We start from the raw sequence: 24362 nt of genomic DNA, 5'->3' as shown, positions 1-24362 counted from the left end.
TTCAGTAGTACATCCAGCCACTTTTCTGTGTATGATTTTAGCTAAATTATTTATATTTTTTGCAAACTGTTGACAATATTTAGGAAGTAGATATCACTTTTTAAAGTAGGACAGGCACTTTTAGTGGTATTTAATTTAAATGTAGCCTCTAAAAACTCTTAAACAACTATGTTGAGAAACCAAAATGTGTATCAAAGTTGGTGCTGCATCACAAACTGAGAATCTTTAGTTTTGTTTAATATGTAATACACTTTCAGACGATTGATTTCCTGAAAATACAGAATGGATGTCATCTTTTGAGGGTTTTAATGAATAAACAACTGTTGCTCAGTAATATCTGTGATGTATTTTTTGGCTTTGAACTGCTATAAATATGTATTCAAGAAACGATAAAGACATTTGAGAGACTTTCTAGTAAAAAATAAATAAAATCTTGAATGTTTTAAAACATCTGCTGCTCTCTGCAGGCCATTCTTAAAACTTACACCAACAAAAAAATGTTCAGTGTCATATTTTTGTTTAGTGTACACTGTAAAACCCAAAAAGACAAGGAAACTCAAACCAATTTCCATCATTATTCACTCATAACAAAAACAAAAAAACAGTAAACAAAAGTCATGTGCCTTTAAATTTAAGAAAACTGTAAAACGAATTTATTGTACATATTATAATATACTTTATTATTCAAAATGTGTTTTTAAAAACTTTTTTGCCTACAATTGATCAAAAAGCAAAGCTTGATATTTTAACAAATTATATCCCAAATTTCAAGTTGATATCTCAAAAAATTTCTTTGTAATTTCTTTGGGGTGCCGTATCAAACATCACCACTAGACGACATCCAGTTTCTTTTGTTGACCATATACAGTAAGGACGCTACCATTTTTGTGTTTGATTGAAGCGATATAATCCATATTTTTTCACATGTTTGACAATATTTAGAAAGTAGACAGAACAATTTAAAGTAGCACTGTCATTTTTGGAGGCGTTTAGTTTATATGTAGCACTAAAAAGTCTTAAACAACTGCGTTGAGAAACCAAAATGTGTATCAAAGTTAGTGCTGCATCACAAACTGAGAATCTTTAGTTTTGTTAATATTTAATACACGTTCAGATGATTGTTTTCTAAAAATACAGAACAGATGTATTCTTTTGAGATTTTTAATTGATAAATAACTGTTGCTCAGTAATATTAAATGTTTTTTTTTTGTTTGTTTGTTTTTGAACCAGTATACAAATGTATTCAAGGAATCTGTAAAGATGTTTGAGAAACTTTCTGGCAAAAAAAATCTTATTGAATATTTTAAAACATCTGCTGCTCTCTGCAGGCCATTATTAAAAGTTATATCCAAACATAATAATAAAATAATAATAATAATAATAATAAACAGGAATGTATTTTGTGAATAATTTTGTTCCTGTTTTAAAATTTACAGGTACTGTTTGTTTTATGCATTATCTGTATTTTAAACCCATACTTTTTTTTTTTATTTAACAGCGATGACCACAATGGAAACAAGCCCAGGGCTTTATTGTGTTTTTATCCTCGACAGTTTTTTTATTTCAAAATGTATGGGATACTTGTATTTTTCTACAGCTTGTCTAAAATCTGTCAAATAAAATTAAATTTGTTTAAAAATTCAATTCAATTTATTAATTTCTAATTAATAAATAACTGTTGCTCAGTAATATATGCAATGGGTTTTTTTTGTTTTTTTTTTTGTTTTTTTTTTTTGTTTTGTTTTTTTGAACCAGTATAAATATGTATTCAAGGAATCTTTAAAGCCATTTGAGAAACTTTCTGGCAAAAAAAAAAAAAAAAAAATCTTATTGAATGTTTTAAAACATCTGCTGCTCTCTGCAGGGCATTCTTAAAAGTTATAACCAAACATAATAATAATAATAATTATTATTATTATTATTAGGGGCCAAGCACCGTAGGTGCGTAGGCACCTATTGCTTTCGTTAGTGTTCTTATTATTATTATTAGGGGCCAAGCACCGTAGGTGCGTAGGCACCTATTGCTTTCGTTAGTGTTCTTATTAGGGGCCAAGCACCGTAGGTGCGTAGGCACCTATTGCTTTCGTTAGTGTTCTTATTATTATTATTATTATTATTATTATTCTTCTTCTTCTTCTTCCGTTTCTTCCGCCGGATTTGAATGGCAGCCCATATAGGCGTATGCGGGAAAGTTGTATAATTTGGCACAATGATAGAGGCCAGTATTAACATTAATCAGACCAAACATGAAGTCTCAAAATCAAACTCTCTAGCGCCACCACTTGTCCAAACTTTCACGTATGTTTATCATCATAACTTTTGAACCGAATGGGCTACAATCAAAATTCTTTTTTCCTCTGATTCCTTGGCTCAGTCCGATTCAAACCCACCCTATGACGTCATTTTCCGTCATGAATTTTTTCGCGCTATTTTAAATTTTTTGAAAAACCTATTTGATCGAACTCGTCCTAGGCCGTGTCTCCGATTTTCACCAAAATTGAATCACATGATCTACAGACCATGCCAACCAAAAGTTATGGAATTCAAGTTGATTAGACCAACCGTTTTTGTTTAACTTGCGAACTAATTTAACGAAGAACTTGCGAAAATGGACTTGAGGCGATATCTCTGTAATGCATTCACCGATTCACACCAAACTTGGTGTGTGTTATGACAACTAGGGTCTAAGGTTAATTGCGGAGTTTCGGCACACTGCCCCCTAGTGGTCCGGAGATACAAAAAACTTGCTTTTTGGCTTATAACATCTCAACCTTTCGTCCGAAACTCATAAAACTGGTCTCATTACATCCGGCAGAGCATGTCAAGTCGAATGATGTCTGATTTTCACAGGTCAGCTATTTTGGGCGTCGCCCATTTCGATTTTTGGCCAAAAATGCTATATTTTACCAACATATTCACATATCATTACAAAACATGGTAAGCATCTGGCACAATAATAGAGGACAGTATTAACATTAATCATACCAAATATGAAGTCTCAAAATCAAACTCTCTAGCGCCACCACTTGTCCAAATGTTCATGTATGTTTATCATCATAACTTTTGAACCGAATGGGCTACAATCAAAATTCTTTTTCCCACTGATTCCTTGGATCAGTCCGATTCAAACGCACCCTATGACGTCATTTTCCGTCATGAATTTTTTCGCGTTATTTTAAATTATTCGAAAAACCTATTTGATCGAACTCGTCCTAGGCCGTTTCTCCGATTATCACCCAAATTGAATCACATGATCTACAGACCATGCCAACCAAAAGTTATGGAATTCAAGTTGATTAGACCAACCGTTTTCGTTTAACTTGCAATCAAATTTAACGTAGAACTTGCAAAAATGGACTTGAGACGATATCTCCGTAACGCATTCACCAATTCAAACCAAACTTGGTGTGTGTTATGACAACTAGGGTCTAAGGTTAATTGCGGAGTTTTGGCGCACTGCCCTCTAGTGGTCCGGAGATACAAAAAACTTGCTTTTTGGCTTATAACGTCTCAACCTTTCGTCCGAAACTTATGAAACTGGTCTCATTACATCCGGCAGAGCATGCCGAGTCGAATGATGTCTGATTTTCACAGGTCAGCCATTTTGGGCGTCGCCCATTTTGATTTTTGGCCAAAAATGCAATATTTTACCAACACATTCACATATCATTACAAAACATGGTATGCATCTTTAACCCCATGCCCTGAAAGTACTCAAAAACGTCTGGAGCAGCGCCACCTTATGGCCAATAGTGCTTGGCCCCTTAATTGCTGCTTGCAGCTATATTTAGGGGCCAAGCACCGTAGGTGCGTAGGCACCTATTGCTTTCGTTAGTGTTCTTATTATTATTATTATTATTATTCTTCTTCTTCTTCTTCCGTTTCTTCCGCCGGATTTGAATGGCAGCCCATATAGGCGTATGCGGGAAAGTTGTATAATTTGGCACAATGATAGAGGCTAGTATTAACATTAATCAGGCCAAATATGAAGTCTCAAAATCAAACTCTCTAGCGCCACCACTTGTCCAAACTTTCACGTACGTTTATCATCATAACTTTTGAACCGAATGGGCTACAATCAAAATTCTTTTTTCCTCTGATTCCTTGGCTCAGTCCGATTCAAACCCACCCTATGACGTCATTTTCCGTCATGAATTTTTTCGCGCTATTTTAAATTTTTCGAAAAACCTATTTGATCGAACTCGTCCTAGGCCGTGTCTCCGATTTTCACCAAAATTGAATCACATGATCTACAGACCATGCCAACCAAAAGTTATGGAATTCAAGTTGATTTGACCAACCGTTTTCGTTTAACTTGCAAACTAATTTAACGTAGAACTTGCGAAAATGGACTTGAGGCGATATCTCTGTAACGCATTCACCGATTCACACCAAACTTGGTGTGTGTTATGACAACTAGGGTCTGAGGTTACAGGCAGTGTTTCGGCGCACTGCCCCCTAGTGGTCTGGAGATACAAAAAACGTGCTTTTTGGCTTATAACATCTCAACCCCTCGTCCGAAACTCATAAAACTGGTCTCATTACATCCGGCAGAGCATGCCGAGTCGAATGATGTCTGATTTTCACAGGTCAGCCATTTTGGGCGTCGCCCATTTAGATTTTTAGCAAAAAATGCTATTTTTTACCAACACATTCACATATCATTACAAAACATGGTATGCATCTTCAACCCCATGCCCTGAAAGTACTCAAAAACGTCTGGAGCAGCGCCACCTTATGGCCAATAGTGCTTGGCCCCTTAATTGCTGCTTGCAGCTATATTTATTATTATTATTATTATTATTCTTCTTCTTCTTCTTCCGTTTCTTCCGCCGGATTTGAATGGCAGCCCATATAGGCGTATGCGGGAAAGTTGTATAATTTGGCACAATGATAGAGGCCAGTATTAACATTAATCAGGCCAATTATGAAGTCTCAAAATCAAACTCTCTAGCGCCACCACTTGTCCAAACTTTCACGTATGTTTATCATCATAACTTTTGAACCGAATGGGCTACAATCAAAATTCTTTTTTCCTCTGATTCCTTGGCTCAGTCCGATTCAAACGCACCCTATGACGTCATTTTCCGTCATGACTTTTTTCGCGCTATTTTAAATTTTTCGAAAAACCTATTTGATCGAACTCGTCCTTGGCCGTGTCTCCGATTTTCACCAAAATTGAATCACATGATCTACAGACCATGCCAACCAAAAGTTATGGAATTCAAGTTGATTAGACCAACCGTTTTCGTTTAACTTACGAACTAATTTAACGTAGAACTTGCGAAAATGGACTTGAGGCGATATCTCTGTAAAGCATTCACCGATTCACACCAAACTTGGTGTGTGTTATGACAACTAGGGTTTAAGGTTAATTGCGGAGTTTCGGCGCACTGCCCCCTAGTGGTCCGGAGATACTAAAAACTTGCTTTTTGGCTTATAACGTCTTAACCTTTCGTCCGAAACTCATGAAACTGGTCTCATTACATCCGGCAGAGCATGCCGAGTCGAATGATGTCTGATTTTCACAGGTCAGCCTTTTTGGGCGTCGCCCATTTCGATTTTTGGCCAAAAATGCTATATTTTACCAACACATTCACATATCATTACAAAACATGGTATGCATCTTCAACCCCATGCCCTGAAAGTACTCAAAAACGTCTGGAGCAGCGCCACCTTATGGCCAATAGTGCTTGGCCCCTTAATTGCTGCTTGCAGCTATATTTATTATTATTATTATTATTATTATTATTCTTCTTCTTCTTCCGTTTCTTCCGCCGGATTTGAATGGCAGCCCATATAGGCGTATGCGGGAAAGTTGTATAATTTGGCACAATGATAGAGGCCAGTATTAACATTAATCAGGCCAATTATGAAGTCTCAAAATCAAACTCTCTAGCGCCACCACTGGTCCAAACTTTCACGTATGTTTATCATCATAACTTTTGAACCGAGTGGGCTACAATCAAAATTCTTTTTTCCTCTGATTCCTTGGCTCAGTCCAATTCAAACCCACCCTATGACGTCATTTTCCGTCATGACTTTTTTCGCGTTATTTTACATTTTTCGAAAAACCTATTTGATCGAACTCGTCCTAGGCCGTGTCTCCGATTTTCACCAAAGTTTAATCACATGATCTACAGACCATGCCAACCAAAAGTTATGGAATTCAAGTTGATTAGACCAACCGTTTTCGTTTAACTTGCGAACTAATTTAACGTAGAACTTGCGAAAATGGACTTGAGGCGATATCTCTGTAACGCATTCACCGATTCACACCAAACTTGGTGTGTGTTATGACAACTAGGGTCTAAGGTTAATTGCGGAGTTTCGGCGCACTGCCCCCTAGTGGTCCGGAGATACTAAAAACTTGCTTTTTGGCTTATAACGTCTCAACCTTTCGTCCGAAACTCATAAAACTGGTCTCATTACATTCGGCAGAGCATGCCGAGTCGAATGATGTCTGATTTTCACAGGTCAGCCTTTTTGGGCATCGCCCATTTCGATTTTTGGCCAAAAATGCTATATTTTACCAACACATTCACATATCATTACAAAACATGGTATGCATCTTCAACCCCATGCCCTGAAAGTACTCAAAAACGTCTGGAGCAGCGCCACCTTATGGCCAATAGTGCTTGGCCCCTTAATTGCTGCTTGCAGCTATATTTATTATTATTATTATTATTATTATTATTCTTCCGTTTCTTCCGCCGGATTTGAATGGCAGCCCATATAGGCGTATGCGGGAAAGTTGTATAATTTGGCACAATGATAGAGGCCAGTATTAACATTAATCAGGCCAATTATGAAGTCTCAAAATCAAACTCTCTAGCGCCACCACTTGTCCAAACTTTCACGTATGTTTATCATCATAACTTTTGAACCGAATGGGCTACAATCAAAATTCTTTTTTCCTCTGATTCCTTGGCTCAGTCCGATTCAAACCCACCCTATGACGTCATTTTCCGTCATGAATTTTTTCGCGCTATTTTAAATTTTTCGAAAAACCTATTTGATCGAACTCGTCCTAGGCCGTGTCTCCGATTTTTACCAAAATTTAATCACATGATCTACAGACCATGCCAACCAAAAGTTATGGAATTCAAGTTGATTAGACCAACCGTTTTCGTTTAACTTGCGAACTAATTTAACGTAGAACTTGCGAAAATGGACTTGAGGCGATATCTCTGTAACGCATTCACCGATTCACACCAAACTTGGTGTGTGTTATGACAACTAGGGTCTAAGGTGAATTGCGGAGTTTCGGCGCACTGCCCTCTAGTGGTCTGGAGATACTAAAAACTTGCTTTTTGGCTTATAACGTCTCAACCTTTCGTCCGAAACTCATGAAACTGGTCTCATTACATCCGGCAGAGCATGCCGAGTCGAATGATGTCTGATTTTCACAGGTCAGCCATTTTGGGTGTCGCCCATTTCGATTTTTGGCCAAAAATGCTATATTTTACCAACACATTCACATATCATTACAAAACATAGTATGCATCTTCAACCCTATGCCCTGAAAGTACTCAAAAACGTCTGGAGCAGCGCCACCTTATGGCCAATAGTGCTTGGCCCCTTAATTGCTGCTTGCAGCTATATTTATTATTATTATTATTATTATTATTCTTCTTCCGTTTCTTCCGCCGGATTTGAATGGCAGCCCATATAGGCGTATGCGGGAAAGTTGTATAATTTGGCACAATGATAGAGGCCAGTATTAACATTAATCAGGCCAATTATGAAGTCTCAAAATCAAACTCTCTAGCGCCACCACTTGTCCAAACTTTCACGTATGTTTATCATGATAACTTTTGAACCGAGTGGGCTACAATCAAAATTCTTTTTTCCTCTGATTCCTTGGCTCAGTCCGATTCAAACCCACCCTATGACGTCATTTTCCGTCATGATTTTTTTCGCGCTATTTTAAATTTTTCGAAAAACCTATTTGATCGAACTCGTCCTAGGCCGTGTCTCCGATTTTCACCAAAATTGAATCACATGATCTACAGACCATGCCAACCAAAAGTTATGGAATTCAAGTTGATTAGACCAACCGTTTTCGTTTAACTTGCGAACTAATTTAATGTAGAACTTGCAAAAATGGACTTGAGGCGATATCTCTGTAACGCATTCACCGATTCACACCAAACTTGGTGTGTGTTATGACAACTAGGGTCTGAGGTTATATGCGGAGTTTCGGCGCACTGCCCCCTGGTGGTCCGGAGATACTAAAAACTTGCTTTTTGGCTTATAACGTCTCAACCTTTCGTCCGAAACTCATGAAACTGGTCTCATTACATCCGGCAGAGCATGCCGAGTCGAATGATGTCTGATTTTCACAGGTCAACCATTTTGGGCGTCGCCCATTTCGATTTTTGGCCAAAAATGCTATATTTTACCAATACATTCACATATCATTACAAAACATGGTATGCATCTTCAACCCCATGCCCTGAAAGTACTCAAAAACGTCTGGAGCAGCGCCACCTTATGGCCAATAGTGCTTGGCCCCTTAATTGCTGCTTGCAGCTATATTTATTATTATTCTTCTTCTTCTTCTTCTTCCGTTTCTTCCGCCGGATTTGAATGGCAGCCCATATAGGCGTATGCGGGAAAGTTGTATAATTTGGCACAATGATAGAGGCCAGTATTAACATTAATCAGGCCAATTATGAAGTCTCAAAATCAAACTCTCTAGCGCCACCACTTGTCCAAACTTTCACGTATGTTTATCATCATAACTTTTGAACCGAATGGGCTACAATCAAAATTCTTTTTTCCTCTGATTCCTTGGCTCAGTCCGATTCAAATGCACCCTATGACGTCATTTTCCGTCATGAATTTTTTCTCGCTATTTAAAATTTTTCTAAAAACCTATTTGATCGAACTCGTCCTAGGCCATTTTTCCGATTTTCACCAAAATTGAATCACATGATCTACAGACTATGCCAACCAAAAGTTATGGAATTCAAGTTGATTTGACCAACCGTTTTTGTTTAACTTGCGATCAAATTTAACGAAGGACTTGCGAAAATGGACTTTAGACGATATCTCCGTAACGCATTCACCGATTCACACCAAACTTGGTGTGTGTTATGACAACTAGGGTCTGAGGTTACAGGCAGAGTTTCGGCGCACTGCCCCCTAGTGGTCCGGAGATATAAAAAACTTGCTTTTTGGCTTATAACATCTCAACCTTTCGTCCGAAACTCATAAAACTGGTCTCATTACATCCGGCAGAGCATGTCGAGTCAAATGACGTCTGATTTTCACAGGTCAGCCATTTTGGGCGTCGCCCATTTTGATTTTAGGCCAAAAATGCTATATTTTACCAACATATTCACATATTATTACAAAACATAGTATGCATCTTCAACCCTATGCCCTGAAAGTACTCAAAAACGTCTGGAGCAGCGCCACCTTATGGCCAATAGTGCTTGGCCCCTTAATTGCTGCTTGCAGCTATATTTATTAATATTATTATTATTATTATTATTATTATTATAAACAGGAATGTATTTGTGAATTATTTTATTCCCGTTTTAAAATTTGCAGGTACTGTTTGTTTTATGCATCATCTGTATTTTAAACCCATACTTGTTTTAATTTAACAGCGAGGACCACGATGGGAACAAGCCCAGGGCTTTATTGTGTTTATCCTCGACAGTTTTTATTTCAAAATGTATGGGATACTTGTATTTTTCTACAGCTTGTCTAAAATCTGTCAAACAACATTCAATTCAATTCAATGGTGTTTAACATCCTATCCCTGTTTAGTGCATGTATGCAAAACGGTATCAAGTATAAACAGATTTTTCCAAAATGTACCTTAAAACAGTTGTTTGTACGTGCATGCGTGTGTATGTGTGTCTGTAAGAAAATGATTTGAAACTTATTTTCTATATATTTTTATTTTGTATGTTCAAAAATATGTTAACTTTAGACCTTCAGACTTAATAGAGACAAGAAAATGCTGGTAAAAATAGAGTCGATTACTCCTCCATCTAATTAATGCATCTTAAGGCAATCACATTGCATTTTGGGACAAATAAGATGGTATGCTTCACATTTTCAGCACATTCACTAAGAGGTGTCTGGATGCAGACCTGGCGCAGTGCAATCTTAGTTGCATCCAATGCTTTTTAATGCATTCATCCAAACCCATCTCTAACCCCACCCTCACAGTGTTGTCACTAGCTCTTAGTTGCATCCAATGCTTTTTAATGCATTCATCCTAACCCATCTCTAACCCCACCCCTCACAGTGACGTCTCTAGCTCTTAGTTGCATCCTATGCTTTTTAATGCACACATCCAAACCCATCCCTTACCCTATTCCTCCACAGTGACGTCACTAGCTCTTAGTTGCATCCAATGCTTTTTAATGCATTCATCCTAACCCATCCCTAACCCCACCCCTCACAGTGACGTCACTAGCTCTTAGTTGCATCCAATGCTTTTTAATGCACTCATCCAAACCCATCCCTTACCCTATCCCTGCACAGTGACGTCACTAGCTCTTAGTTGCATCCTATGCTCTTTAATGCACACATCCAAACTCATCCCTAACCCCACCCCTCACAGTGAAGTCACTAGCTCTTAGTTGCATCCAATGCTTTTAATACACTCATCCAAACCCATACCTACCCCCACCCCTCACAGTGACGTCACTAGCTCTTAGTTGCATCCAATGCTTTTTAATGCACTCATCCAAACCCATCCCTAACCCCACCCCTCACAGTGATGTCACTAGCTCATAGTTGCATCCAATGATTTTTAATGCACTCATCCTAACCCCACCCCTCACAGTGATGTCACTAGCTCATAGTTCCATCCAATGCTTTTTAATGCACTCATCCTAACCCCACCCCTCACATTGTTGTCACTAGCTCTTAGTTGCATCCAAAGCTTTTCAATGCATTCATCCCAACCTATCTCTAACCCCACCCCTCACAGTGACGTCTCTAGCTCCACTGAGTGCATTGTGTGTGACATTGCATTACTGAGATATGCAGTCTCAGCTTGCATCATCAAGCCTGCATCCAGATACGATTGCATTCACTTGGTCCTATAGGTGTTAGACAGAAAACCTGCATACTGCAAACCGACTTTAGGAATAATCCTGCGTAAATAGGATGACTATGATCATATATAAATGAGACCGGTTTTGTTAAAAGTGAATGCATAATAATAACAATATTAGACAAGTACAAATAAAAAGGAAGATATTTAAAAAAAGAGAATAATTACAGCCAAAACAAAAACAGCACATTAGAAAAATGTATGTACATATCACATGCAAGTAGTATTTTAAATATCGATAAGTCTTCTTTATGTAATTAAAGTGAAAATCTACTCTAGGGATGCTGCTTTTGAAATGTTTTGCTTCGTATCGCTGACATGATTACTGTAAAATCTGCATCCGTTTGTTACATGTTCAACTTAACCTGCTTTAATTGACAGAAATATTTACAAAGGTATTTTGTAGGCAGTTCCAGCTTCTGTGCAGATCAGACACATTTTCACGGTTGAGTCCAAAGTCTCCACAAGAGGGCGATGTTAGAAAATGAAGTCGAGATTCGGGAGCGGGTCAGACTTTCTGATCAGGGGTCGAGCTGGTGTTCACTTTCCAATACTCTGTGGGATTTTGCTGGCTTTGTTGGTTTCTTTTCTTGTTTTGATCCTTCTTTATTCTGTAAATAATTAGACATGAAAGGTAGATTGTTACCCATCAAGAGCATTGTTTTGGTATTTGAAAGTCAAGTTATTAATAAGTGTTGTTATTAAAACAATTTACTTGAATTATTTGGTCGAAATATAAATACAATGTACAATGTATTGCAAAACACTTCTGGATACTTGTAGGATTAAAGATGGTCTTGGTGGTGTGAATATGTTTAGGGGTGGGATAGTCAACAGTATAATTATAAATGTAATTACGGAAATTAATTACAGATGTAATTACATGCAGGTATTTAATCAAGCATAAGTACAATGTTAAACCATGTATTTACACAATATTAACAATTTATTAGTGTAAGTACAGTGCATGCGGAAAGTATTGATATCGCTTCACTTTTTCCACATTTTTGTATGTTACAGCTTTATTCTAAAATCGATTAAATTCATTTATTTCCTCAGAATTCTACATACAATAAAAAAACCTGTAAAGTCACATGTACATCAGTATTCACAGCCTTTGCTCAATACTTTGTTGATGCACCTTTGGCAGCGATTACAGCCTTAAGTCCTTTTGAATATGATGCCACAAGCTTGGCACACCTGTCTCTGTTTGCAGTACCTCTCAAGCTCTATCAGGTTGGATGGGAAGCGACGGTGTACAGCCATTTTCAAATCTCTACAGAGACTCTCAATAGGATTTAGGTCTGGGCTCCAGCTGGGCCACTCAAGCACATTCACCGAGTTGTGGTGAAGCCACTCCATTGATATTTTGGCGGTGTGCTTTGGGTCATTGTCCTGCTGGAAGATGAACCGTCGCCCCAGTCTGAGGTCAAGAGCACAGTGAAGCAGGTTTTCATTCAGGATGTCTCTGTACATTGCTGCATTCATCTTTCCCTCTATCCTGACTAGTCTTCCAGTTCCTGCTGCTGAAAAACATCCCCATGGTATGGTATTAGCCTGGTGATGAGCAGTGCCTGGTTTTCTCTAAACGTAACGCCTGGCATTCATCCAAAGAGTTCAATCTTGGTCTCATCAGACCAGAGAATTTAGTTTTTTATGGTCTGAGAGTCCTAGACTCGCATGGCCGGCCAGCACTAGGAAGAGTCCTGGTGGTTCCAAACATCTTTCACTTATCAATGATGGAGGTCACTCATTGGAACTTTTAGAGCAGCAGAAATTTTTCTGTAAACTTGCCCAGCCTTGTGCCTCCAGACAATCCTGTCTCGGAGTTCTACAGACAATTCTTTTGTCTTCATGCTTTGACATGCACTGTCAACCCTGGGATCTTATATAGGCAGGTGTATGCCTTTTCAAATCATGTCCAATCTACTGAATTGACCTCAGGTGAACTCCAATGAAGCTGCTGAAACATCTCAAGAATGATCAGTGGAAACAGTGTACCTGAGCTCAATTCAGAGCTTCATGGCAAAGGCTGTATAGACTTGTATACATGTGATTTTTCCGTTTTTTTTTTTTTTTGTTTGTTTGTTTGTTTTTTTAATACATTTGCAACAATTTCAAAAGTGTGTAGAATTTTGTGGAAACAAAAAATCAATTTAACCCATTTTGGAATAAGTGTAATAAAAAGTAATATGGAGAAAGTGAAGCGCTGTGAATGCTTTCCGGATGCACTGAACTGTTTACACTGTAAAAAGCAATTCGTTGACTTTACTTTAAATATAGTGAGTAAACCCATTGCTTATAAAGCGATTCATTGAATTTACTTTAAAAACTGAGTACACTCATTTCCTTAACTTTTTAAAGTAAATTTACTGTTGTTTCCCAATGAAGGATTGCAGCTGGAAGTGCATCTGCTGCGTAAAGCATATGCTGAATAAGTTGGCGGTTCTTTCCGCTGTGGCAACCACAGATAATTAAAGGGACTAAGCCGAAAAGAAAATGAATGAAAGAAATTAACTGTTCATAATCATAAAAGTGTATTTAACTCAGTAATTCCACACTATAACAGGTGTACTCTCTTTTTTATGTAAAGTCAACTTGTTGCTTTTAAGGCAACGGGTTTAATTGCATTAAGTAACTATTTGCTTTTTACACTGTATTAGTTAATGCCACCTAATATAAAGTTAAAGGATCTCAAAACTGAATGGCAAAAACTGTGTCAAGAAGTCAACAAAGAGTGCAAACTCAAAATAAACGACATGCATCATAAACGAGAAAAATAAAGTTGCGATTCTTAATAAAGAGTCTAAATTATGGGACCTAAATTTAATTCTAAACTTAAAATTACAAGGGAAAGAAAAAACCTGTTTGATAATAAGTCAGAAATAAAATGTAAAAAATCTGGTTTCCATCCTACAACTTTACAGAAAGAAATTCAAAATAAAGGCAAATAAAAAGGTCACCATGTTGCACTTTCTCATTGTCCTGGGTCAAACATGGGCTTTTATTTTGCTTGTTTAGCATGCAGAAAATGCAAAAAGCTGCTTTCAGCGGTGCTGTAAGATCTTCATGCTGAATTATTTACTCGACAAATTTAGCAAAACAACTGATCAACCAGCTGCCAATATCATGACACTGATTTGAATTATTCAGTATTAACTAATTATTTCCATACCTGGTGTTTAAAAACAATACCACACATGCAATCAAGCTGTTCCGTCAATAGCTATAGTACAGTACCTGACAAAAGTCTTGTCACCTATCCAAGTTTTCAGAACAACAAATAATAACTTGACTTCTAGTTGATCATTTGGTATAAGAAGTGGCTTATATGAAAGGTAAAGGCCTCTAGATTACGCTTATGTGATCAGAATATATTATGATCATGCCTTGATTTATAATGATTTAATTAGGACAGTAAGATCTGACTTTGCTTAGACAAAAGTCTTGTCGCATAACAGAAATAATGTCCAGTATAGAATATAAAGTCATGCTGCAGTGGAGACAGAATGAATATTGTGTCTGACTCCATCATGAGCTTGGAGGACTGCATCCATACATCTCTGCAATGACTCAAATCACTTAATAAAGTCATCTGGAATGGCAGAGAAAGCATTCCTGCAGGACTCCCAGAGTTCATCAAGAGCCTTTAGATTCATCTTCAGTGCCTTCTTCTTCATCTTACCCCAGACATGCTTAATAATGTTCATGTCTGGTGACTGGGCTGGCCAGTGCTGGACCACCTTGACCTTCTTTACTTTCAGGAGCTTTGATGTGGAGGCTGAAGCATGAGAATGAGCGCTCTCCTGCTGAAGAATTCGCCCTCTCATGTGGTTTGTAATGTAATGGGCAGCACAAATGTCTTGTTTCCTCAAGCTGTTGATGTTGCCATCCACTCTGCAGATCTCTCGCATGAATGTATCCCCAAACCATGATTTTTCCTTCACCAAACTTGACTGATTTCTATGAGAATGTTGGGTCAATATGGGTTCCAGTAGGTCTTCTGCAGTATTTGTGATGATTGGGATGCAGATCAACAGATGATTCAATGGAAAATCCACCTTCTGCCACTTTTCCAAATGATCAACTAGAAGTCAAGTTATTTGTTGCTCTTACAACTGGGATTAACGACAAGACTTTTGTCAGGTAGTGTATACAGTAGTCAACATTTGTTGTCATTATGTAGCACCTCAAATAGTTCTGAATCATCTCTCACAAATGTCGCATGGACCAGTACAACAATGCTTTTCTTACTTAAGGTCTTGTTTCTAATACAAATATTTAGATATTTGGACTAGAAACAAGACAAAAGCCTTAAATAATAAAAGCATTTTCTTTCTGGTCGGTAATGTATATGAGCCAGTTTAAAGGCCCTGGGTTATATCCCTGCGCCTGCTACGCTAGAAAGAGAGTATAGCTCCTATACATATCAGCTTACTTACACAATGTCAGAATAGTTTTAAATAGGTAAATTATTTAAATTCTGGTTATTTTTGAGTAAGATGCTAATGGTCTAATCCGATTCAATGATCTATGCTAAGCTAAGCTAAAAGTGCTCCCACTAGACCCAAAGATCAGCTGAATGGATTCAAAAAAGGTGAAACTAAACTATTTATCTACTTAGAGGAGTTCTAAAATAAGCCTATTTCCCCCCAAAAAAGGTGGAGTGTTCCTTTACATATCTCCGCTTAAGTTATATATTCATTATTGCTAACCACCGTTTCTTGTAAAATGATGAATGAGGAATTAATTTCCTGTGCTAATGTCAATCAGCTCAGAGTCAGAGATGTTGACTCACTTGCAGATGTAATAGATGACCACTCCGAGCACCACTATGATGAGCAGGACGATGATGACCACGGCGGCGATCAGGCCCTTCTCTTCACTGCTGTGGGAAAAACTGAAGAGCTGGAGATGTTCACATCGGCTGCCCTCGTAGTTGGCACTGCAGCTGCGGGACAGAGGCAGGTTTTCAGAAAAGCAATGCATTAAGAAAGTATGTGACATTTATACAGCAGATGTTACTGGGAGTGTTTATGGTGAAGAAGACATATTTCTAAGGTGCTGTTCACTTGAAATTTTCACCAGATGTTGGTAACAACCAAAGGAATCCATATAGAAAACAAACCTAATTAGTTTAAAAATGAAGTTATGTGTGAAAAAATGAAGTAACACAGAAAAAATGTATTGAACACATGAGGAAAGGAAGGTGTAGAATGGCAGTGAACGCCCAGACAGCAGCTTAAATCTCTCAGTAGTTCTTTAGCAACCATCGGTTTTCTTTCTCTGAAAGCTTGTGAGAGTTTCCTTGGCTGTGTTTTGGATCATTGTCTTGCTGAAATGTCCACCCTGGTTTCATCTTCATCCTCCTGCTAATGTAGATGTTGGACTGAAGCAGCTGATATTCATTTACACTGATGATGGTCGCTGAAGTTCAAAACAAGTCCAAAGACATGCGGTACAGGTGAAATTGGGTAGGCTAAATTGTACGTAGTGTATGAGTGTGGGTGTGAATGAGTGTGTGTGAATGTTTCCCAGAGATGGGTTGCGGCTGGAAGGGCATTCGCTGGGTAAAAACTTGCTGGATAAGTTAGCGGTTCATTCCGCTGTGGTGACCCCAGATTAATAAAGGGACTAAGCCGACAAGAAAATGAATGAATGTTCGCTGAAGAACTACTGAGAGATTTCAGCTGCTGTCTGGGCGTTCACTGCCCTTCCACACCTCCCTTTCTTCATGTGTTCAATACTTTTTACCTTGTTTCATTTCATTTTATTACACATAACTTCATTTGTAAATTAATTAGATTTGTTTTCCTTTCATATATGGATTTATTTGATTGTTAACAACACCTGCTGAAAATTTCAAGTCAACAGCACCTTTAGAAATATGTTTTCTGAGAAAAATGGTGATGTGTTGAATACTTATTTCCCTCACTGTATATGCGTGTGTGGTTTTTATATACAGTGCCTAAAGAAGATCATCATACCCTGTGAAAGTCTATACCCTATATGCTTTCAAATGACTTTTGGGATAAAGTTGTAGAAAGACTAAAAATACAATGCAAAGGCTGGTTAAAAGTTATTTTGATGAACACTCACCAGCCACTTTATTAGGTACACCTTACTAGTATCAGGTTAGACCCCCTTTGGAACTGCCTTAATCCTTCGTGGCATAGATTGAACAAGGTACTGTAAATATTCCGCAGAGACTTTGGTCCATATTGCAGATTTGTCGGCTGCACATGCATGATGCGAATCTCCCGTTCCACCACATCCCAAAGGTGCTCTATTGGATTAAATTCTGATGACTGAGGAGGCCATTTGAGTACAGTGAACTCATTGTCATGTTCAAGAAACCAGTCTGAGATTAATCACGCTTTATGACATGGAGTATTATCCTGCTGGAAGTAGTCGTCAGAAGATGCGGACACTGTGATCATAAAGGGATGGACATGGTCAGCAACAATACTCAGGTTGGCTGTGACGTTGACATGATGCTCAGTTGGTACTAATGGGCCCAAAGTGTGCCAACAAAATATCCCTCACACCATTACACCACCACCACCAGCCTGAACCGTTGATACAAGGCAGGATGGATCCATGTTTTCATGTTGTTGACGCCAAATTCTGACCCGACCATCTGAATGTCACAGCAAAAATGGAGAGTCGTCAGACCAGACATTTTTTTCCCAAACTTCTATTGTCCAATTTTGTTGAGCCTGTGTGAACTGTAGCCTCAGTTTCCTGTTCTTAGCTGACAGGAGTGGCAACCGGTGTGGTCTTCTGCTGCTGTAGCCCATCCGTCTCAAGGTTGGATGTGTTGTGCGTTCAGAGATGTTCTTCTGCAGACCTTGGTTGTTTGAGTTACTGTTGCATGAACATCAGCAGTTTCTGAAATACTCACAACAGCCCGTCTGGCACCAACAACCATGCCATGTTCAAAGTCCCTTACTAAAATCATCTTTCTTTTCTATTCTGATGCTCGGTTTGAAAATCGTCTTGACCATGTCTACATGTCTAAATGCATTAAGTTGTGGCCATGTGATTGGCTGATTAGAAATTGGCGTTAACATGCAGTTGGACAGGTGTACCTAGTAAAGTGGCAAGTTAGTGTATATATATATATATATATATATATATATATATATATATATATATATATACATACACATTTACATACATATACATACACATACTTCACAAAAAGTTTCCAGTAATATGTATTTAACAATATAATTTATAAATTGCAGTTTATTTACTAATGCATTATTAAAAAATATAGCTCACACAAAAATTAATATTTAGAGAGAATTAAATTTGTGATTTAATAAATGTTTTTTGGCCAACTTTGTTATATTAAATTAACTAAAAAATAACTAATAATAAGGACATTTCAACGTAACTTTATCTGGAATGTTAGCAAGACATTCTTTGAATAGGTTTAGGCTGATGCAACACTTACACACAGGTGGGTGTCGACACTGAAGGTATTTTAAAGCAGGTTCCTCCATTCATGCAAAAGTTGGCCTCTGATCCAGTGCAAGGGTCACCGTGTTCTGTAACAACAGGAAAACCAGACGGACACAACAAACAGATCCATTATTTCTCTGATTATTTCTCTTCCCCACAATTTTCCCCATAGATTAGTTTGCGTTTTCTTATTTTGCATTTTGTTGACATTTGCATTTTTTTCATCTGTGACGAGCACATTATACAGTACTTTATTCTGACATTCCTTACTGTATTTCCCCGCAAATAGCTTTTATTACCTGCCATGATGGGAAATACTGAACGGATCTTCTCTTACAGAAATATAGGAGCAGTCACCTGAGAACAAATGTTATAGTCAAGTTAGCTCAAATGCATTACAGTATACAGATGTTTTACTGTATCCGTGCATATTGTTGGCTTGTCAACATTCATCCACACCAACAGTACAAATTTTGGATGTCTCCCTGATCTGACCCATTAACTTCAGGTTTTGGAGTCTCTTCTGATGTTCTGATGGGTTGATTCAAGTGTGTTTGATTAGGGAGAGGTTGAAAGTGTGTACTGTTGGTGTGCCTTCAGAAACATGGTTGGTAAACATTGATTTTATACATTTATAAGATTTATAAGGGAAAATGGAGACCACTTAAAAATAGTTTACATGCACTGTTTAAAAAGGCACATAACCGTTTAAAAAAGTCAAATGTTAATGTGACTAAACTTTTTCTCTTTTGGGTAGGTCAGGATTATCACATTTGTTTCTGTTATGCTTAATAGCAGAATAAAGAGAGATATTTTATTAAGAAATCGTTAACTTTTCTTGAAAGTCAAGTTTACACACAATAAGATTATTCTGCCTCTGAAAAAGCTCAGATGATGGTGTCAAGGTTTTGAAGTTTCTGATTGGCTAATCGACAACATTTGAGTTAATTGGAGGCACAACTGTAGAATAGTATTGAAGGAAAACCTCAAACACACACTGCTTCCTTGTGTGACAACATGGGAAAATCAACTAGCCAGAATCAACAACAAAGCCAGATTACAATTTGCTAAATTACACTGGGGAAAAGACTCATTTCTGGAGACATGTCCTGTGGTCTGATTGAACTAAGATTGAACTGTTTGGCCGTAATGACCAGTGTTACATTTGGAGGACAGAGGGGAAAGCTTACAAGCCTAGGAACACCATACCAACTGTGAAGTATGGGGGCAGCTGCATCATGTTGTGGGGCTGTTTTGCTGCAGGAGGGACTGCTCCACTTCACAGCATAGATGGCATCATGAAGAAAGAACATTATGCAGAAATACTGAAGCAACATCTCAAGACATCAGCCAGGAAATTAAAACCTGGCCACAAATGGGTCTTCCAAACACACCATGACCCTAAGCATACTGCCAAATTAGTTAAAATGTGCTTTAAGGACAACAGAGGGAATGTTTTGGAGTGGCCATCACAAAGCCCTGATGTCAATCCTATAGAAAATTTGTGGGCAGAGTTGAAAAAGCTTGTGCGAGCAAGACAGCCTACAAATCTAACACAGTTACACCAATTCAGTCAGGAGGAAACAGCCAAAATTTCCTGTAAACTATTGAACTATTGTGAGAAGCTTGTGGAAAGATACCCAAAACATTTGACCAAATTATAGAGTTTAAAAGCAAAGCTAAAAAATAAAAAGGAAATGTGTGTAAACTTTTGACTGTGTAGAAATTAGTAAAAAAAAAAATCTTTTAAAAAATTCTCTCTTTATTCTGGCATTTAGCAAATGTAAATCATTTAGGTAATCCTAACAGACCCAAAATAGTAAACGTTTAGTATGATTTACCATCAGACATTTTTTTCAAAAATGGTTATGTTCCCTTTTTTAGAGTGCATGTATATGTATGTAACTTCTGGTTTTGTGTGTGTGTGTGTGTGTGTGTGTGTGTGTGTGTGTGTGTGTGTGTGTGTGTGTATATATACACACACACTCACACACACACACACACACACACACACATATATATGTGTGTGTGTGTGTGTGTGTGTGTGTGTGTAATTTATATGTCATTTTTTCTGCATCAAGTCCCATGTTTCAGTTTATTTTTATTATTACTCATTTTTTATTGGAATAACGCTGCTTTTCAGAAACAGCAAATGATAACCTTTGCTATTTTGACCAATTGTCATTTTCAAATTTAAAGATTTTTACAAATCCAGTTATTTTAATTTACATTTTGGAAGTGTTACCACACTTTTATAGAAAACAAACAAACAAATAAATAAATTGTACCTAAACCCATATCCAATAAACCAATAAATTCAGAGCAACGGAGAATTTCCAATTATTGGAAATATTTTTCCCCATAAGTGTGTGATTTTTCAAAACAGCTACTATAAAGACATAAAGGATTAAATATGGGTCAAAGATAAGACATCCCACTTTGGTGTCTGAGTCCAATTCATTTTACGAAAGTGATTCTATATACAATTAATAGAAAACATGCAAAATAATTCACTGAAAAAATGACTTATGGGCTGAACTTAAACAAACAAATTAATCTTAGTAATGTTCAGCTTAATTTGTTTGTGTAAATTCAGCCTAAGTAAATTTTTTACAACCACTTAACTTAAAATTTGTAAACTCACCGAATCATCTTTGAATCAACTTTTGTGTGTGTAAAATATCAAAGATAATTTGGTGTAATGGCCCAGACTTTGGTTTTACCATTACATCTTTAGGTAAACAAAAGATGACATCAAAATAAAAGGTTTTAAATATATATTAGAGAGTTTTCCTGACCAACTATGTGTTGGCTTTATATCAAAACAGCGTCATTATTGTTTTTTTTTTTTAATAAGTAATATAAACATAGTTAACCCATAGTTATACAGTATATATAGTGTCCTTTCAAAAAAGTTTAATGACAAAAAGTCAAGACAGCAAATATTTTTATGTTGCTTTAACTCATTTTAATAAATAAATCAGGTTTCAGCTGCATTTAAGTTATACTGTACAAGAAAAGTTAATTTGATTCAACTAAAAAATTTTAACGCAGCAAGAATCTTTTTACAGGGTATAATACAAGTTTAATGTTGTGTGTTAATACCAAAAGTCCAAGGGACTCGAAAAATTAGTGAACAAATTAAATTATATTAACATGACTATAACTTTAGAAAAGTACTTTTAGAAAAATGCTTATGATCTAGTATTTGTCATTTTTAAGGAGAATTTAGTGAATTTATACTGAAATCATAAGTCCAAGGCACACGAAAAGTAAACAAACAAATTAAAAAGCCTTTACTAACATGGCTATAACTTTAGAAAAATACTTATAATTGAGTATTTGACAATTTAAAGGATAATGTAGTATATTTATACCAACATCTTAAGTCCAAGGCACTCAAAAAGTAAATAAACGTATTAAAAAGCCTTCATTAACATGGCTATAACTTTAGAAAAATACTTAATTGAGTGTCTGACATTTTGAAGGCTAATGTAGCGTATTTATACTGAAATCCTAAGTCCAAAGCACTCAAAATGTACGTGAACAAATTAAAAAGCCTTTATTAACATGGCTGTTACTGCAGAAAAATACTTATAATTAAGTATTTGACATTTTGAAGACTAATGTAGTGTATTTTTACCAAAATCCTAACTCCAAGGCACTCAAAAAATTAGTGAACAAATTAAAAATAGTTTTAATTAAGCATTTGACATTTTGAAGGCTCTTTTTAAGGCTATTTATACCGAAATCCTACACTACAAAAGTAAGTATCCTAAGTATCCTGCTGTGTTTAAAGGAAATGTCGGTGAAACCTACCTTCCAGGTGAAATCCAGCGCAGATGAGTCTCTGTGTCTTCCTCTCCTGAGGCTCATAAGTGCAGTGGGCGGATACGGCCCGAGCTAGAAATGTCAAGATTGCTGTTTGTCCACATTTGTGAATGCAACAATTCTCATCATGCGTCGGCGAAGCAAAGTGACGAGAGTTATTTTACCTGTGTTGCATCACAAACATAAAAAGAGCCACTATAAAGAGTGCTTTGACATATTTATTGCGTCTTCTTGGATTTTATTGTTTGTTTTGAGCAGGTTTAACCGCCTAAAGTCGGAAGCTTTGGTTTTTTTTCTATTTATAGAAACTGTGAGGGGTGTTGCTGTTATTTTAAGGGCCCTAAGAGCAGGTGTGGTGCAGTATTTTCAGTGAGACTGCTTTTACTCTCTCTGTTGTAGGTCGGTTGGGTTTGGTTGACAGACTCCGGTATGCCAGCTATGGAAATGGGGAAGTTTAAGGTATGATTGGAATCGTGAGAACTTTGCAGACTTTAATCGGCTTGTTTACATTCCTGGTTTAAAATGCACACGAGAGACAACAGGAGACGTCATCCTGTTTCACAGAGAACCGTTAGAAAGGCATAGTTTTGGGTTTTGGCTGCGTACGAAAGCTTAAGCTGCTGATTTGTTGCCCTGTAAGGCAGTGACTTTTTTTAGTAGGGATGCACAGATCTGATCTCAGCTCTGATGCTGCAAAAAGATCCGATATCAGTGCAGTTTTTTTATGTAATCCAATTTTCATACTTCTGATAATGTGTATACACATGTGCGTGCAATATCAGACTTGGATGGGACTAAGATTGGTGCATCTGGCCGATACAAATTCAATATTGTGCTTCAGAGATATAGAAATTGTATTACATTATGAAACTGAGCTGGTATCAAATCGGTACCAGTATCGGTATCAGTTTTTGACATTTTGAAGGCGAATGTATTGTATTTATACCAAAATCCTAAGTCCAAGTCACTCAAAAAATGTAAGTGAACAAATTAAAAAGCCTTTATAAACATGTCTATAACTTTAGAAAAGTACTTATAATTAAGTATTTGACATTTTGAAAGCTAATGTAGTGTATTTATACTGAAATTTTAAGTCCAAGGCACTCAAAGTAAGTAATAAATTGTAATACAATTTTTTTTTTTGCGTGCAACATCAGACTTGGACGGAACTAAGGTTGTTCTAGCCGATACAAATTTGATATTGTGTGTTATTAGAAGTATAGAATTTGTATTACATTATAAAACTGTGCTAGTATCAGATCTGTATTAGTATCGGTATCGGTCGATACTCAGATTATTTTGTATCATAACGGTTCTAAAAATTGGTATCAGTGCATCCCAACTGCATGACGAGATGATGCCTCAAAGATACATTATGTTGTCCAACAGCTGCAATATTTGTCAAACTGAAGTCCTCTGCTTGCCACTCTATGAGGGCGGAGTAATACACAAGCGTGAAGAGGCTGTATGAGTGGTGATATTACTTTAATATCTAATAATTTATATTGCCAATCAGATACGAGAATGAGACAGAACTGTTGTGTGTGTGTATGTGTGTGTGTGTGGATATATCTATATCTATCTATCTATCTATCTATCTATCTATCTATCTATCTATCTATATATATATATATATATATATATATATATATATATACATACATGTGTGTGTGTGTGTGTGTGTGTGTGTGTATGTATGTATATATATTTATATGTATGTATGTATGTATATATATATATATATATATATATATATATATATATACACACACACACACACACACACACACACAGTTGAAGTGAGAATTATTAGCCCCCGTTTATTTTTCTACGTTTTCTGTTTAACAGAGAGCAGATTTTTTTCAACACATTTCTAAACATAATTGTTTTAATAACTCATTTCTAATAATGTGTATATATATATATATAAAAAAGTATGACTTTACCCTTTACAAGAAAAGTAACGTTCAATATT

At 36.9% G+C, this 24362-nt stretch overlaps 1 protein-coding gene across 2 annotated transcripts; it reads right to left on the bottom strand.

Annotated features, from left to right (window-relative positions):
* Nucleotides 1-9898: 9898 nt before the first annotated feature.
* nrg4 (neuregulin 4) lies at nt 9899-22405 on the bottom strand. 2 transcript variants are annotated; one of them, XR_015526702.1, is made up of 6 exons: nt 22376-22405; nt 18856-18913; nt 18549-18642; nt 15885-16037; nt 10648-11697; nt 9899-10399 (listed from the first exon to the last, which is right to left on the bottom strand). XR_015526702.1 is itself a non-coding variant. In XM_087312547.1 (5 exons), exons 2-5 carry the CDS (start codon nt 18860-18862, stop codon nt 11595-11597), a joined length of 357 nt encoding a protein of 118 aa, XP_087168673.1. In that variant the 5' UTR covers nt 18863-18913; nt 22376-22405; the 3' UTR covers nt 9899-11594. The 2 variants fall into 2 exon arrangements, 1 of the variants encoding a protein (XP_087168673.1); XM_087312547.1 differs by having other exon boundaries at nt 9899-11697.
* Between the last annotated feature and the right edge of the window lie 1957 nt (nt 22406-24362).

The sequence above is a fragment of the Danio rerio genome, chromosome 25 (genome assembly GCF_052040795.2).
Source record: "Danio rerio strain M-AB ecotype USA chromosome 25, GRCz13ab, whole genome shotgun sequence".
NCBI classification, from domain to species: Eukaryota; Metazoa; Chordata; class Actinopteri; order Cypriniformes; family Danionidae; genus Danio; species Danio rerio.
Note: the sequence above shows the minus strand (reverse complement) of the source record. Positions and strands in the feature narration are given on the sequence as shown.

Bases quoted from the DNA above. Each gene is read 5' to 3' on its own strand.
- nrg4 (XM_087312547.1), bottom strand. The intron at 16,038-18,548 runs GTAAGTGTTGCA...TCTGTCCCGCAG, and splicing joins GTGTCGACACCCACCTGTGT to CTGCAGTGCCAACTACGAGG. The intron at 11,698-15,884 runs GTGAGTCAACAT...AATTATTTACAG, and splicing joins GTCATCTATTACATCTGCAA to AATAAAGAAGGATCAAAACA.